This window comes from Protopterus annectens, chromosome 14.part0 (assembly GCF_019279795.1).
Source record: "Protopterus annectens isolate FY-2018-M chromosome 14.part0, PAN1.0, whole genome shotgun sequence".
Lineage (NCBI taxonomy): Eukaryota > Metazoa > Chordata > Ceratodontiformes > Protopteridae > Protopterus > Protopterus annectens.
Genome location: NC_056748.1, coordinates 1081921467 through 1081939364, shown reverse-complemented (window position 1 = coordinate 1081939364; position 17898 = coordinate 1081921467). Strand labels below are relative to the sequence as shown.

General features: G+C 40.2%; 1 protein-coding gene across 1 annotated transcript in view; it reads left to right on the top strand.

The window, feature by feature from the left end:
- CFAP46 (cilia and flagella associated protein 46) overlaps positions 1 to 17898 on the top strand; it is a 3596153-nt gene that overhangs the window by 1031873 nt on the left and 2546382 nt on the right. Inside the window, exon 20 of the mRNA XM_044056880.1 lies at positions 10450 to 10583. Within this exon, the coding sequence (XP_043912815.1) occupies positions 10450 to 10583 (134 nt within the window). The remainder of the gene's footprint in view (positions 1 to 10449; positions 10584 to 17898) is intronic.

Genomic DNA, 17898 nt, shown 5'->3' with positions numbered 1-17898 from the left:
TAGTGAATGAGTTGCACTAGTAGAGCTTTTAGTAGAATACAGGACAAAAGGTTCTATAAAAATAAGGGATAATTAATAGGGTGTATAAAATATTGCATGTTTACTATAGGAATCAATCAAAGGAGGTTAGAAAGCATTGGGAAGAGAGAATGGATAAGGAATTCACAACAAAACATTGGGATAGTTTATGTACATTTCCCAGATATAAAACAAACTTAAGAAAATGTAGGATCTTTCCTTGGAAGTGTTTGCATTGGTATTTTATACCCAAAGCAGACTCTAAAGAATGTTTTTCTAAAGTAGATTGCAAATATTGAAGGTATGATTGGGAAGAAAGATGTTACTGTGAACATATTTTGGGAGTGTAATGAGTTGACAGACTTTAAAAATTCCTTGCAGCCTACTCTGTCAGACATACTGGATGAGCAGATTGGTGTAACTAGAGAAATTACTTTTTGAGCTGTGATGCAGAATCGGAATTGCCTAAACATAAGAAGACCTTGCTGGGTTTAATTATGATGGCTGCCAAAAAAACAGTTACTAGAAAATGGAAATCAAAGTCAAACCCAACTGTACCAGAAGTAGTGAATATATAAACAGAGTTAAAAGAACTGGAAATAGGTTCTTTAGAAAAGGTTTAGATCAAGTTACATAGAAAAAAATTGGAATTGTGGGGACAATACCTGCAGAATAATGTTTTGTAGGAGGACTGAGGTTGAGAAAGCCAAAAATGAATGAACTAAGTAATGTTTGATGGGCAATAACTGTATAGAAGATTATAAGTGATACATAATGTTTGTAACTGAAATTATGTCAATATGGTTTGTTTTCATTGATATAAATGTATGATTGCTTATATCATATTGTAACATAATTAGGACTTCCCTTGTATGTTAAACTGTGTAACACCTTAGTCTGTTTCAGCTTCAGTCCTGATGATTGAATAGCTTTGCATAAATTTACCTCGGGGACTAGTAGTATGACACTTAAGAAGTGAGGTAATCCTAATGAAGATACTTTTTGGAGTGCATGGCTAGGCTATATATAGCAGTTTGAACCACTGGACTTGTATTAGCCTATAATCCTTTCATAATACAAAGGGTTTTTAGTTTTTTGTGTCTATTTAAAAAGATTTTATATTGCTTCCTCATAATCATAAAGTGTGATAGGCGAGCTGGTTTATCCTGACTCGCCCATTGAACTTTAGCATATTATGGTCTGTACCAGTGACAGTTTTTCGCGGAGGTACAGTGAAGATCATCACTTCTGAACAGTTATTTGCTTTCACTTTGATTTACTATTGTATGTGAAATGAAAAAAGTGTAGCTATGACAACTTGCCAACAAGAGACAGCATCAGAACTATCCTATTGTACAAGCCTTTCATACGGCCATCTTATTTTTACTGCAGCCATTTTAAGTAGCATGCTTAGCTGCAGCAATGTGTAGATAACATGAAAATAACAAAACTGCAACAGCCTGTGCAGCTCTGAGATCATTTTTTCCTGCATAAAACCCATTTTGTTATTTGAAAATAAAAAAAACATGCTCTTGTCAAATCATGACGTTATTTGGAGTTGGCTTCTTTAAATGCATGACAAACCAGTTATTTCCAGATGCAAGGAAAAAGAAAAAATATATTTGACTGGGACATCCTGCAGTGTGTGAAATCACAAAAAACCATAATGTTGCATGCTGCTTCCCCATATAATCATAATTTTTTCTGCAGTATAGCTTTTTTAAATAGTAAGTACAGTTATACGAAATTGCTGAGAATATGTACATCAGTCAACTGTAATGTTGCATGTGGCATCCTCATGATTTCCGCATCTTGCATGTAGCATCCTTATGATTTCCCCATGTCACATCCTCATGGATTTCCCCATGGTGCATCTGGTGTCCTCGTGATTTCCCCATGCTACTTGTGGTGTCCTTGTGATTTCTCCATGCTGCATGTGGCGTACTCATGATTTCCCAATGCTGCATGTGGCATCCTCATGATTTCCCCATGCTGTATGTGGCGTCTTTGTGATTTCCCCATGCTACATGTGGCGTCCTCATGATTTCCCCATGCTACATGTGGCGTCCTCATGATTTCCCCATGTTGCATGTGGTGTCCTCATGATTTCCCCATGCTGCATGTGACATCCTCATGATTTCCCCATGCTGCTGTGTTATCCTTGTGATTTGCACATGCTGCATGTGGTGTCCTTGTGATTTCCCTAGGCTGCATGTGGCGTCCTCGTGATTTCTCCATGCTGCATGTGGCATCTTCATGATTTCCCCATGCTGCATGTGGCATATTCGTGCTTTCCCCATGCTGCATGTGGCATCCTTGTGATTTCCCCATGCTGCATGTGGCATCCTTGTGATTTCCCCATGCTGCATGTGAAGTCCTCATGATTTCCCCATGCTGCATGTGAAGTCCTCATGATTTCCCCATGTTGCTTGTGGCATCCTCATGATTTCCCCATGTTGCTTGTAGCATCCTCATGATTTCCCCATGCTGCCTGTGGCATCCTCATGGTTTCCCCATGCTGCATGTGGTGCCTCATGGTTTTCCCATGCTGCTTGTGGCATCTTCATGATTTTCCCATGCTGCATGTGGCATCCTCATGATTTCTCCATGCTTTATGTGGAGTCCTCATGATTTCTCCATGCTGCATGTGGAGTCCTCATGATTTCCCATGTTACTTGTTGCATCCTCATGATTTCTACATGTTGCTTGTGGCATCCTTATGATTTCCCCATGCTGCCTGTGGCATCCTCATGATTTCTCAATGCTGCATGTGGTGCCTCATGGTTTTCCCATGCTGCTTGTGGCATCTTCATGATTTCTCCATGCTTTATGTGGAGTCCTCATGATTTCTCCATGCTGCATGTGGGGTCCTCATGATTTCTCCATGTTGCATGTGGTGCCTCATGATTTCCTCATGAATTGAAGTGCAGTCATTATGGGTATTGATCACATGTTCTTGAAACATTACATTTTGGCAAGAATTTCAGTTATGGTGGCTGAAATTAATATCTATCAAAGTACTGTGTGTTGCAACAGAGCCACCAAATCAGGTGATAACATTTTGCTCATATCTTTTGCATTTCTCTGTATATTTATGTTTCAAAGTTACTTATTTTTCTTCTTTTATTTGTTGCTGTCTGCTGTATTATGTAGTGCAGTAGTGTTTTAGTGCAAGCAGACAGTTTGCATTGGCAAACACTTATTACATATGTAGACCTCGCACCAGCTTGTTTACCCAAGGGATGGCCTTCACTCCTTCACCCCAGTAGAAGGACATGGTTTACCTAAGGGATGGCCTTCACTCCTTCACCCCAGTAGAAGGACATGTTCGTTGTAATTTCTTATTTTCTTCCTCGGGTGGACCACTGACTAGGCAGCATGAAGGTTATTGTTTTGCATTCAGTATTAACTTTTTTCTTGTTACCAAAGTAAACAAGTACTTATGTAAACAAATTCAAACTGTTTGACTACAATGTACATTTAAAATTTGGTTTATATTTTTCAAATACATTTGAATGAATTCTATAGTATTTATACATAACATCTTAAATAACTGTACACTATTTACATTAGCCTGACACTATGACAGATCTTAATGTATATAATTACTTTATAAATATGTCAAAACCAGTATCAGAGTGTCTGATACAATATACACCTTAATATTAATTATTACTGACCATGCATAATTGGTGGCATAGAGAGGTGAGCTGTGACTATGTTGCATGCTACCCACGTTCTGATACAATGTACACTTTAATATGAATGGTTACTGACCATGCATAATTGGTGGCATAGAGAGGTAAGCTGTGACTATGTTGCATGTTACGCAGGTTCTGATACAATGTACACTTTAATATGAATGGTTACTGACCATGCATAATTGGTGGCATAGAGAGGTAAGCTGTGACTATGTTGCATGTTACCCAGGTTCTGATACAAAGTACACTTTAATGTGAATGGTTACTGACCATGCATAATAGGTGGCATAGAGAGGTACGCTGTGACTATGTTGCATGCTACCCAGGTTCTGATACAAAGTACACTTTAATGTGAATGGTTACTAAACATGCATAATTGGTGGCATAGAGAGGTGAGCTGTAACTATCTTGCATGATACCCAAGTTCTGATAAAATGTACACTTTAATATGAATGGTTACTGACCATGCATAATTGGTGGCATAGAGAGGTATGCTGTAACTATGTTACGTGCTACCCAGGTTTGATTAGGAGTTTGGGTGCCTGTAGAAGCTGACCAAGGAGGACAGGCATGAGCAGCCACTGCTGTTTCACCCTTTCTAGTGGTGGAGCGATGGTGACACTTACCGGGAACACTAGATGCTACAGGGTGGAGACTGAATCAGTTGAGCATGCTCAGTCATGACACTTAGCCCTGGTAAGCTGAGGGTTATGTGGTGTGAAAAGGCACGCTTTCCCATGGTCTGATTGCAGAGACAGAACTGTCAGAGCCACTGAGAAGAAGGGGTATGCTCCCAATGGAGTTGAGGGCAGGCTGTCCTTCAGGGCCAAGAAGCTGGCCTGCTGCCTACTCCTTGATTCTTGTCAAGAAGTGGAGAGTACACTGGGATTTCTGTCAGGAATGATTAGGCCTTAAGGTATCTCACCCAGCCTCAGAGTGCCCAGCTCCCATTGCCTCAGAAAGGAAGGGCCATTTGGTTGTTGGTACTGGAGCCATTGAACAAGGTCTGGGCGGGGGTAGTGGGGCAAAAAGAAACGTTTTGAGAACTAAAGTTAAAAAAATGTAGATGTCCTTCAAGAATGCAACTGCAGTCATAACATGTGGGTTGTCCTGCCTCAGGCAGCCCTCGGTCGGCCGGATTCCAAAGTCTGGGTCTGACGTTGGCTAATGTCGCATTTCTGTCCGACGTCAGAGCGACTGGAGTACATAAGCATCAGCCGACGCCATTTTCTTCAGTCTTTCTTGCCCCGCGGTGCCCGAAGCAGAAGCAGTTCGCAAGTGCCGGTCAGTCAGCTCCTGTATTCTACGATACCGAAGTCATCAAAAAAGCTAAGTACCCCATTGGGGACCTTTTCTTGCCTCAGCCGATGTCAGAAATTACTGAAAAAGTTAACAATTGTCTTTTTTGCGGTAAACAAATACCTCATAAGGATTTCCACTCTTACTGCCTCCCTTGCCTGGGCCCAGACCACGACGTCTCGGCCTGTGTAGCCTGTGCTCGCTTCAACAAGCGCACTCTCAGGCGCCGGGCGGAGTTCGCTGAAGATTTTTTCGGTGATAAATTTGCTTATACCATGCCGTCGGATCTTCCGACATCGCAAACTCCCAAAAAGCGAAAAGACCGGGACCGACATCCTCAGCCCGCGTCTACCACCGACTCCACGCCAAAACCTAGCGCGAGTGCTCTGGTTCCCTCTGAGACGGTCTCTCCACTGCTCCGAACCGAAGACACCGCATTACCGACGACTCCAATTCCAGACATTACTCCGACGCCAGTTATAGATTTTCCTCCAGATACCGAAACCGAGGAAATGCCCGAGACCATTGCTGTAGACAAGGTCACTCCTGCACGTGGAGCTGCCAGGCCTCCTATGGCCATGTCTATTAAGGCCTACACTAGGGCTAAGGCAGCCAGCAAAACAAAGCATATTACTTCTAAATCCTTACCTCAGCCGACTCCGGAGACACAAATTATGTCCATGGCTGCTGATTTAATTTCCATGATTAGAGGTTCACAGGCCCATCCTGAGAGAGCATCCCAGCTTCCTCCTTATAAAAGGTCCCGGGTTGAACCCTCTGACCCTACTCCTTCAGATGAAGACTCTGAGGGCTCTGTCCACTCTGATAGCCAGGAAGAGCTCTTCCAGACCTATGAGGACTCGGATGCAGAAGATTCCATCCCTTCGGCCTCCCCTCCTGAGGATATTTCTTTTGGGGAAGTTCTGCATACCATGAGGGAACATTTCAAGTGGCAAGGTCAGGAATATTCTGATTCTAGGAAACGCCTTAGGACTTTCCTTAAGAAGCCTCAGCACAGGCCCTTAGCTATTCCTCCTGTACTTGATGTTCTGGATGATTTGTATTCTGACTCTAGTGCTACCCCTGATTCTCTTCCTCCTGCTCCAGCCAAGCCAGACAGGTATTACAGGGTCCCAGAAACTCATTCCCATTTATTCAGGGCCCATACTGGTGATTTGGAAACTATTTCACAGGGGCCTAAAGGAGTTTCAGCCTCCACCTCAAAAAATCCTTTGCCCTCCAACAGGGAAGCGAGGCCATTAGAGAGATGGGGCAAAAAGGTTTACACATCCACTACCTTATCTATGAGAGCTTTAAATTGCCTTTTTCATATGTTACAATATCAGGATTATCCTCTTAGAAGATTTACAAAAAACATTAGCTTCTCCTGATCCCTTAGACAGGAAAACTTTGCAGGAAGCTGTACATAACACTCAGCAAGTAAGCAATCACTTCCTGCAGTGTGGATATGATGCACTGGAAGCTTCATGTAGGGCAGCTATGACAGGGGCAGTGATTCGTAGACATGCTTGGTTAAAAGATCAACCTCTACCAGATCATGTAAAAGAAGAACTTCTGGATGCACCTTTGGAAAAGAACAAGCTTTTTGGTGCAAATGCTAAGGATGTGTTAAAGACCATCGAAGAAAAAGCAAAATCAGTTCAGACTGTGAAAGATTTCCTCCAGGTTCAACCCCCCAGATTCAGTAGGAATTGGCCTTCAAAAAACTGGTCCTTTCCTAATGCAGAAAAGTTTCAAAGGGGTAAGAACAGACGTGGCCGAGGAAGAGGCCAATACAGAGGCCCTTACAGGGGACGACAATGGCAGCCAGGAAACCAAAGAAGTGACGCAGGGGTTTCACCTGCCCAACAACCACAAACTCAATGACTTTCCTCTACTACCGCCTACCAAGGAACAACTAGAAGCTCCCTTGGGCGGGAAATTATCTCTGTTTGCAGAAAACTGGCACAGACTGACAAAGGACAAATGGATTTTGGACATTATAGACAGAGGGTACAGGTTTCATTTTCATACCTTACCAAGAAAACAAGGCATGCCAAACCTACCACAAAATCAAAGGGCAGAGGCTATCAAGCAAATCACTCTGCTGACTCGAATGAAAGCAATAGAAAGAGTTCCACAACAAGAACAAGACCAGGGGTTTTACTCAAGACTGTTCCTTGTTCCAAGAAAAGAATCTCAATGGAGACCAATACTGGACTTGTCCGCATTAAACACCTTTCTCATAGTACCAAAGTTCAAAATGCTGACTCTACAGCAACTCCTTCCCATGCTGGGCAAGGAGTCGTGGCTGATTACTCTGGACCTCAAGGAGGCATACCTGCATGTCCCTATCAGACACAGCTGCAGAAGATACCTCAGATTTCTTGCAGGGCCAGAGCATTATCAATTCTCAGCATTGCCATTTGGCTTATCTACTGCGCCCAGAGTATTTACAAAATGCCTGGCTTCAGTAATTGCTCATTGCAGGCCCCAGGGTATACAAATTTACCCGTACCTGGACGACTGCCTCATACAAGCGGACGACAAATTGATGTTGACAAAAAACCTGGATTATGTCATACGATTACTTCAAGCTCTGGGATACACAGTCAACTTCCAAAAGTCAAGACTGCAGCCATCCCAGCAAATAATCTTCTTAGGAGCCAAACTAGACACAGCCTCTCAGATGGCTTACCTGACAGAAGACAAGCAAGAGAAGTTAACTCATTACTTCAAAGGTTTAGCAAAACTCACCCAGATGACTGCAAGGAGATTCCTACAGGCCCTGGGTTATATGGCATCCTGCATTCTACTGGTTCCATTAGCAAAACTACACATGAGAAAGCTTCAATGGTACCTAAAAAGCATTTGGTCTCAACACAGCAACAACTTGGAGACAATCATACCACTCATTCCATGCCTACAAAAGGAATTCCTATGGTGGGCCTCGTGAGCCAGGAAAACACAGGTATGTCATTCAAAAACCACAGATAACACAGACCATGACTACAGACGCCTCAGACCTTGGATGGGGGGCGCACATGGAAGGCAGGTGTATACAAGGACAATGGTCTCCAAAGGAAACACATCTGCATATAAACCAAAAGGAAATGCTGGCAGTAATGCATGCTATCGAGGCTTTTCAACACCAACTCCAGCAAGGCCATCTAATGATACGGACAGACAACACCACTGTGATGTGGTACATAAACAAGCAGGGGGGCACCCACTCTTACCCCCTTTGCAGACTGACAATGCAGCTTTGGGAGAAATCACTGAGCCTAAAACATCCAGTTACAATCCCAGTTTGTTCCAGGAAAAGACAATGTGTTGGCGGACAGACTAAGCAGGAATTTCACAGATCCACACGAGTGGAGGTTACATCCGAAGGCCTTCAGACAACTCACTTCGACATGGGGCAAGCCAGAAGTGGACCTATTTGCCTCTCACCTCAACCATCTTCTGCCAAAATTTTGCACGAGGACATACCATCCAAAAGCTTGGAAAATAGATGCCCTCTCATTCAACTGGAACTCCCTAGCAATCTATGCATTCCCACCTCTGCCACTGATGACCTCAGTATTACTAAAGATCAAAGCAGAGAAGCCCAAGGGAATCATAATAGCTCCGTATTGGCCAAGACAACACTGGTACCCACTACTACGGAGCATATGTCACACCAGGAGGTGGGTCCTCCCTCAGTGGCCTCTACTTTTGACTCAACACAATTTCGAAACACTGCATCCAAATCTTCAGACACTGCAGCTAACAGCCTGGGAGATCCCATAAATAACTTCAGCTTATCTCTCTCCAAGGAAGTTCAGCGGATACTAACAGAGGCTCGAAGACCATCCACCAGAAAGGTTTACTTAGCAAAGTGGAAAAGATTCAGCAATTGGAATACCAGCAAGGGACATGATGCATCATTGTTGAACATCCCACTCATCTTGGAATATTTGGCAGATATGTTAAAGAACGGCCTCTCATATTCTTCCATAAAGATACATGCATCTGCTATTTCAGCTAGATACAACACTGATCCTCCTGTTTTCTCTCACCCTTACTAAGACAATTCCTCAGGGAATCAAGAACATTAAGCCACCAAGAAAGGCCCCAGTACCAGCCTGGGACCTCAATTTTGTCTTAGAAAACTGACTCTACCTCCTTTTGAGCCAGCAGCTTCAGTTGACTTGCAATTTCTCTCATGGAAGACAGCTTTCCTGTTGGCAATTACCTCAGCAAGAAGGGTTTCGCAGCTACAGGCCCTAATGGCAATACCACCCTTTATTATTTTCCACAGAGACAGGGTTTCATTAAGGACCAACCCTACTTTTATGCCAAAGGTGGTATCTAGGGTTTCTCTAAATCAAGCCATTCATCTGCCTGCTTTCTTCCCCAATCCTGGGAATAAGGGGGAAAGACTTTTGCATACCTTGGACATTCACAGACAACTTCGATACTACCTGGACAGCACCAAGGCCAGTAGGAAGTCTGAACAACTTTTTGTAGCTTACGCCCCTGCAGTCCAAGGAAAAGCAATTTCAAAATAGACTATTTCTAAATGGATTGGACATTGCATCAGATTATGTTATTCCTTTCATGGAAAGACTGTTCCAGCCAATGTCAGACCACATTCCACCAGAGCTACAGCCACCTCTACAGCATTCTTAAGAGGGGTGCCTACCAAGGACATTCTAGAAGCTGCTACATGGAGCTCCGTGCATACATTCTCCAAACACTACAATCTCCCTCTATATTCCAGATCCAGAGCAGGCTTTGCTTCGGCAGTCCTGCAGGGTTTGATTGCCACGCCATCTCTTTCCTAGAGCATACCTCCTCCCCCAGCTAAGCTATGGTATTCTACCCACATGTTATGACTGCAGTTGCATTCTTGAAGGACATAGTACAGTTTTGTACCTACCATAAATGTAGATGTCCGATAGACATGCAACTGCAGTCGGGTTTTCCCTCCCTCCATACCCCTCTATGCCTAGGGTCCACTCCTATCCCTATTACTCTTAGCTGGGGATATCTGTTATGGTGTATTTGTTTTATTGCTCATTTATCTGTTTGGAATCCTGTTTTTGTCTTCCAATTTGATTACAGCCTTCCTTGGAGGGCACCTGGCATCTGGGGCAAGAAACACTGAAGAAAATGGCATCGGCTGATGCTTATGTACTCCAGCCGCTCTGACGTCGGAGAGAAATGCGACATCAGCCGACGTCGGACCCAGACTTTGGAATCCGGCCGACCGAGGGCTGCCTGAGGCAGGACAACCCACATGTTATGACTGCAGTTGCATGTCTATCGGACATCTACATTTATGGTAGGTACAAAACTATACTTTTTCTATTTCGTGAAAAAAGATTATGTGCTGTTTATAGTTCTTTAGGTGTGGATAATATAGTTTATTTCTTTTTGTACCTAGGCATCTATTCACCTGCTGAGATCAGAGGGCTGTCAACTTAATGAGCCTGCAGTCCCACCCAAAGATACCAGTAAGCATCCAATAGGACACTTAGCGAAAAATCCAGATGAAGATCCTGAATGGAAAATATATAGGTATAGTAAATGATTTATAGATATGATTTGACTCTCCTTAAAGTAGCTCTGTTGTTCTTTTACACTGATTTGGAGAACATGTTTCTTAGTCACTATTGTTAGAGGCAGTCCTCCCTGGATAAATGTATACAGTTGCCATGGTGCAGTTTCATGCTCCTCCTCAGCAGTGTCACATGGGTGAAGCCACAGCTGACATGCACTGCTGCAGGCATTCCCCTCCTAAATGCCTTCAGGCCCATAATCTAACATTTTAATCACATTATTCTTGCTATGACCGCTTCACTGAACATATAGTTATCCTTGTCATTTGTTTTTCTTTCCAAACAATTCCTAGAGAGATGTGGTTAAAATACCGCGCTGTGGAGATTTGGTCCTGGCAAAATATTCCCTAGTAATATAAATAACAGCTTGGTTCTCCCGTAGAGAGAGACTACTTGCCTGGTGGGACTAAGCCAGTCAACAATAGTCAAATAAATATATATATATATATATATATGCAAAAACACAAACCTAAGAGGCAGTATAAGCTTCCAAATGATAAATTTCAACAAGTCTTTTGCAAGATGTAAAATCCAACACACGTAAGGTGAAGATAAAACCACAATTTATTCAGAAGATAATCGTAAGCGCTTTCACGGACTTCACTATCCGCTTCCTCAGACGATACTATTGCAAAAAACACATTCATTTAAATAGAACCATTTTCTTACTACAATTAACTAATCATCCAATTAAATTGCTTAAAACCTAATACTAAAAGTTCATCACTCAATAACAGTTGCTTTTAGTGCAATACAAGAAAATGTCTGCTAATAATAAAACATCTAATAAAATAGATAATATCGAAGCTAAAAATACTAGTCATAATGTTATTTTAGTTTCCTTAGATTCAGGGCAGGCTTTATGGAAACAGTATCGTTTAAGCCCCTTCCTCTATGGGCACCCAACCGCAGAATCCACTTAAGTTCTGCATGTTCTGTATCATTAACGATGTTGCCTAACCGTAAACTGGGTGGCTGAACATGCAGAATCTGGAATAAAAACGTATGGTCAGGGCCATTATTAAGAACATGCTTGGCTATGGCACTATATTCTTCTTTTCTGTTAATGTTGTAGATGTGATCCCTAATTCTTTCTCGTAGGGATCTATTTGTTTTGCCCACGTAGTAACAAAAACATGTTACACAATGGGCAATGTAAACAATATTTCTGCTATTACAATCTCCATGAGTTCTAAGTTGCCATAAATAGCCTGTGTCGGGATGTTTATAAAATCTGGATTCATCAATATAATTACAGTGTGCACATTTTCCACATTTTCTAGTCCCTAAAAAGATGATGTGTGCTTTCATAAGGATTCTGGCGACCATTTGGATAGCATAGAGACTGTTTTAATGTTTTGCAATTTTTATAAATAAATTTAGGTTCATTTCCAACCAATTTGTGTGTCTTATCATCTACCAATAGATATCAGCAATGACCAGTCATGTTTGTTCATTTTCTGTCTTGAACAAAGGTTTATCCTTTTGGTTTGCACATCTTGTTAAAGTGAAAATTCAGTCAAAAAGTGAGATTTTTTATGCTGGAAAATACTAAAACATTTTTTCCCCATTGAAAAAAATGGAAACAGAAGCCAAGATAGACAAGCAAATCCCTTCTTAGCAACATCATGCCTAAAATGAAGTTGCTGAAGTCATCAATGAAAAATGTAGCTAGATCACAGAGCAAAATATAGAGGAACAAGTATTTAAAAGAGAGAGAGTGACTGTATATGTGACAGAAAAAAAAATGGTAAAAAAAATACAGAGAACTTGTTATAAGTATACTTTATATCTGAGACAAGTACTACTGAGATAACTAGACCATTTCCACCACTTACCAAGGCCAAACAACACAATATGGTTACACATAAATAGAAATGAATATTTTCAGTATTTCTTGTTTCAAGGGAGGTACACAGCAGAAGGTCTGGCTTCCACCTTATTCACAACTTTTGAGACTTTACCTTTCCATTTTCTGCGGATGGTCACAGAAGACCGTTAGTCTGTTATGCTGCTTTACTTTGCTGAATGACACCTGCTAAAATGTACAATTAATCATGCAATTAAAAACTCTTTTGCTGCACATTCTCCTTCTGAGTGTGCTCAACTGACTGCTTGAGGAACCCCACCAATATTTTTTGTTTCTCTAATGTTCTTTTTTGCCTGCAAAGGCCATCTACCTTTTCTCTAATGTCCTGATCATGTGATGATTGCCGCTTTTACTAAATGGTATACAGTGGTGTCTAATTCACACATATTTATATTTAGAAAATAAAGTGATCTTTTGTTGTATAGGACAATGAAGTCACTTTAGCAATTATACTGCTTTTGTACCTTTTAGTGTTTATTTTTGCTCAGTTCAATTTAGCTGTCCGTTTCCATTCATCTGTTGTGATTTAGATGATCAGTTATTCTGTCTTTGTGCACATTGTTCATCTGATACTTTACAGTGTACTAAGTGGGGTTATATCCAGCACCAGAATGGACTGGATGAAAATCTTTTTTTTTTTCTCAAATTATTTTTTTTATTTTTCAAATACATCTGAATGAATTCCATAGTATTTATACATAACATCTTAAATAACTATGTACACTATTTACATTAGCCTGACACTATAACAGATCTTAATGTATACAGTTACTTTATAAGTATGTCCAATCCATTATCAGAGTGTCTGATCAATTATTGTATAGTGTGAATCAATGATAAGACTTTTCCCCTAGGGTTATTGATAAATGGCTTTGGATAAATTCTTAGTTCTTTAATTTTAATTTCCAGTAATGCTGTGGTCTTCAGTAGACTGTAGAAGTCTTCCAAAGTTGGTATTGTGTTTGTATTTCATCTTCTTGTTATACATTTCCTTGAAATTGCAAGTATAGTCCATACTAGATACATGTCTGACATCTTCAAATAAGGACGTTCGTTCACAATTAATAATACAAGTGCTTTAGTTAAATAAAAATGATCCATTAACTAAAGCTTGTAGAAAATTATTAATACCATTCCAAAATGGCTTAATTTTAACACAGTCAAAGAAAATGTGGTTCCAATCTGCATTGTGTACTTTCTCACATCTCCAACATATTCCTTTTATGGAAGAACTAATTTTACTGATTCTGTCTGGGGTTAAGAATGTTCTGTGCAAGCATTTCCAATTAAAACTTTCCAGTATTGTGTAAAAGATGTATATTTTATCGATAATAAGATATTTGTTTTAATATCTTCAGTTAACTGAATTGAGTGTTCTTCTGTTATATATTTCCAGTATGAGGTTTTGGGTGTTGTTTTATAGTTTATCAATATTTTGTAAAATTTTGAAATACTGTTTCCCATATCAAAGTCATTATATATGATTTCATATATGTATTTCGTAAATTTAGGTATTTCTTTACATGAAGAATTATTAATTATTCTACTTAAATCTTGCGAATATGACAGAATACTCTGTAAAGTTAGCCAGTCATGTTGTGGAATTTTGTATGTTTTTTTTTTACTTGCATATCTAAAACTTTTAGTTCTTTGATACATTGGAGCCAACAAACAAATCCCTTCTGTTCCCAGGAATTAATCATTTCTCTATATATTTTATGTGGGAAGTTCTTTGTGACTATAAATAGTGTTAAAAGATCAAACCAGATTTTTAAATCTATATTTGCATTAATAATTTTCCTAAATGAATCAATGTAATAATTAATAATACAAGTTTTAGTGGGCTTAGTTATGTTATATTGCATACTAATACATATGTGCCATGGCAAATTGTTTTTATCTATTTTTGTAAATCAAATTCATTTATTGATATTACAGTTAATAATTCTTTCCAATTTGCACAGTAATTTGGGCTTATCCAGTCTGAGACTGTTTTAGATATTGATGCTTTTATATATGTTTCTATATCAGAAAAGTTTAATCCTCCCTGTTTCCATGGTCTGATATGATGTATTAAAGCTATTCTGTTTCTTTTGGGAAACCATAAAAATGTTATTAGGCATGAATTTATTTCTCCAAGTATATTCCTTTCTGGTAACAGTTGTATTGCCAAGGCTATATATAGGTGGATGAAAATCATTTGACTTATCTGTCACAGGAAACACTGGCAGCATTTCTGAGGAAGTATTTTTTTTTCTCCCAGTCTCTTTAGTTAGAAATTCTGAGAAGGAATCTTCACCTTCACCAGTGCTTCCATTAGCAGTATCACATCTCTTGACGTAATGTAAGAAACGTATGACATTGGAATTTTAAGAACTATCAAACAGTAGTATAGTTTGCTATGTTCATCATTCCTACTTCTACAGTAGCCATTACCGTGTATATGCTGATTTTTGCCTAGGAAACTGCAACCGACCAGCTTCAAAAAGCTACCCCCCTACATACGCACGTTATCTAACTGCCAATTGCCTAATCCAAAGAGGGGAAATCACACTCCGAATAAAGATTACTTCAGAACTTTCTTGCTGTCTTGAAAAGCAGCATCTATCAGGCTTTAAAGGAAGAAGCAGTTGACTGAGAGCTTCATTTCTGTCAGAGAAGTCCCTGTTGGGGAAAAACTCCTCACAGAAATCATTGACCTTTTAAGAAAACTTGAATTTTTCCACATTATCAGAAGGTTCCTGTTAGGGACTACTATTCTTAGTGGTTAGTGGCTTTAAATCTAGTTAGAGCTATTTATTTGGTCTCCACAGATTTCATTCTACCGGCCCAGCTCCCTAGTGTCCCACGTCCACAGTGGGTCTACCAGCCATTCTCCTATCTCTCAGACTTGCTGTGGTATTTCTGGGGTTGGTTGTGGATCCTAAGAGCATCCTGGGGGTTCAGTTGACTGTGCTTCTGTCTTTTTATGTCCTCCCCACTTCCCTATCCATGCCCCCCCATGCTCATCAACTATATTCAAGGGCAACTCCACTCTTTGGACCAAGCCTCTCCTTAGGGAATATAGATCAATGTGTGCATGTATCTTTAAGAACCTATCCCTGAGCTTGCACAAGTGTGTAAATACTGAGCACGTGCGATCCTGACTGCCATTTTGTAGTTAGTTGTTGAAATGTGAGCATGCATGTATGTAAGGTCTGTCTGTTAATTAGTTTGTTTATATTTTATGACGCTGCTATCCATCCATCCTGATGTGTTTCTATGTAATAAAGCATCTAAACAAACTACCACTCCTGCTTTGTCTTCTGTACATAGAGGGACAAATGACAGAGAGCATCATTGATTATCATCCTCCCAACTAGGATGGGCATTCCCATCCATCCTTGCCACTTTGTCAGTCTCGCAAGCCAATAATCGAATGAGATACCTTGGCCATAGTCGGAGCTTTATCCTTCTGTGCCATAACAGTGGCCTAATTGGGGCTATTTTTTGAGAATTTATATATTGCTTATGTAAACTTTTGAGTTTTGGACAAAAAATGTTAGTGTAAGGATGGACAAGAATGTAGGTTAGTGTAATGCATGCTCACTTTGTGACAACCTACCTTTTTGTATTGCTTTCTGTCAGTGTATTTAAGTGTTTGAATTGGGTAGTGGCAGGGAATTTTATGTTTTGCCTGTGCTTTTTTCTTGTAAAGGAAGTGGGGAAAAGTGTTACGAGTGTAAGTTCTCTGCTCATAAACACGCAGTAACAGCTGACCTACTGATCAACTTCCTGCAGCATTGCTTACTGCTTTTGGCTCTTCTTCCTCAGCTACAGCACGGATACTTACCCCAGTCCTGAAGGTTCTTCTCCCGTTGTACCTAGAAAAAAAATAATAACTTGCCAGTGAGTCCTTGCCATTGTCGTGGACTCAGTCTATGCCTCAAATGACAGTGGGTGAACCTTCAGTGGCCATGAGTTGTTTCTCAGACCACTCATTTACCTTTCTGGCTTCCTCTGTTGCAGTCCTTTCTGCCTTCATGAACTAGGGATCACCCACACTTTCTTCATTTGTTCCATTGTCCAATACAGGCGTGGTAGAAGCATCTTCTCTAGGTCTTTGGAACACTTTGGGAGACTCTTCTCAGCATAACTGGGGCAAGATCATTAAACTTGGCAGACACCCCTCCTTCAAATCAGTCTTCGTCCACAGGCGTTCCTATTAAGAAAAAAACAAAAGATTCGACCTTGTTCTTCCTAAAATCAAATTACATTCAAGAAAGATGAATTTATTACCTTGGCAAGGCAGGCATTACAAACAATGGCTCCTGGTACACAGAAGCCATTACAGATGAGCATCCCCTGTAAAGTAATTCCTGTAGAAACAAGGTCTGATGATTCTAACTTCAGCAGATATAAAGCTTCTTCATCAGCTTCTCAAGCCCAGCTTTCTGTTTGTGAGGAAAATATTATTATCTTCCTTTGCAGGAATTTTATTTTAGTTTAGCCATAACCAAGATGAATGAGGCATTTTATGAGAACAAATAGACACTCTTGTTGGTTTTAACAAACAGATGTTCCCCTGAACTAAGGAGATATGAATATGGCTCATTCCTTGCCCATCCGTCCTATACTGCCAGCCCTGGAGAATGTGTTGAATGTATTATATGTTGCCTCTAGTCCCTAAAAAAAGCAGATAAACTGTGTAACATACCTCAGACTAATACATTTCTTTCCTCTTACCTTAGATTAAATTCACCAACAATTTTAAATGTGTCTCATGCTAGCAACAGGTTGGTCCTTAACACAAATCCTTCTCCTGGTGACAAAGAAGGCAAAATGTTGGACCACATAGGTAAGAAAGTGTTTTTGTCCTCCACTTTAGACTTCAGAATTTTGAATTGCCAGGCATATATCTGGAAATATATGCTTTGTCATATGGACAGTCTAAGGGAATTAACTACCATTCTTCCTACAGAAGAAAGCTCTACAGAAGAAAGCTCTTTTCTGAACCAAATGTTGTTTTTACCCTGTCCTAGGTATCCAGACATGGTTTGAAATGTGTGTAGCTCTGCAAAACCCCTTTGTCTATGGACTCTGCTACTGCTACAGTGTTGAAGATATGCTTGGGTACATTCATAACCAAAAGTTTGCTGATGAAGTAAAGTCTGACATCTTAGATTTTGCTTTAGATGAGGAGGTATTGTTTCACTTTCTGATAATCAAGTTCTCAAATGGTACAGAAAATAAAGAAACACTCATAACTGGCTTAGATATAGGGAAAGCCTTTAACTCCCTAAATTGGAACTATTTATTCAAACTTCTGGTGTTATTTCAATTTCTTCCTTACTTTGTTCATCTACTAAATAATATAATTGCAAATAATTCTGCGTATATTAAGCTAGGTCATTTCACCTCTGAA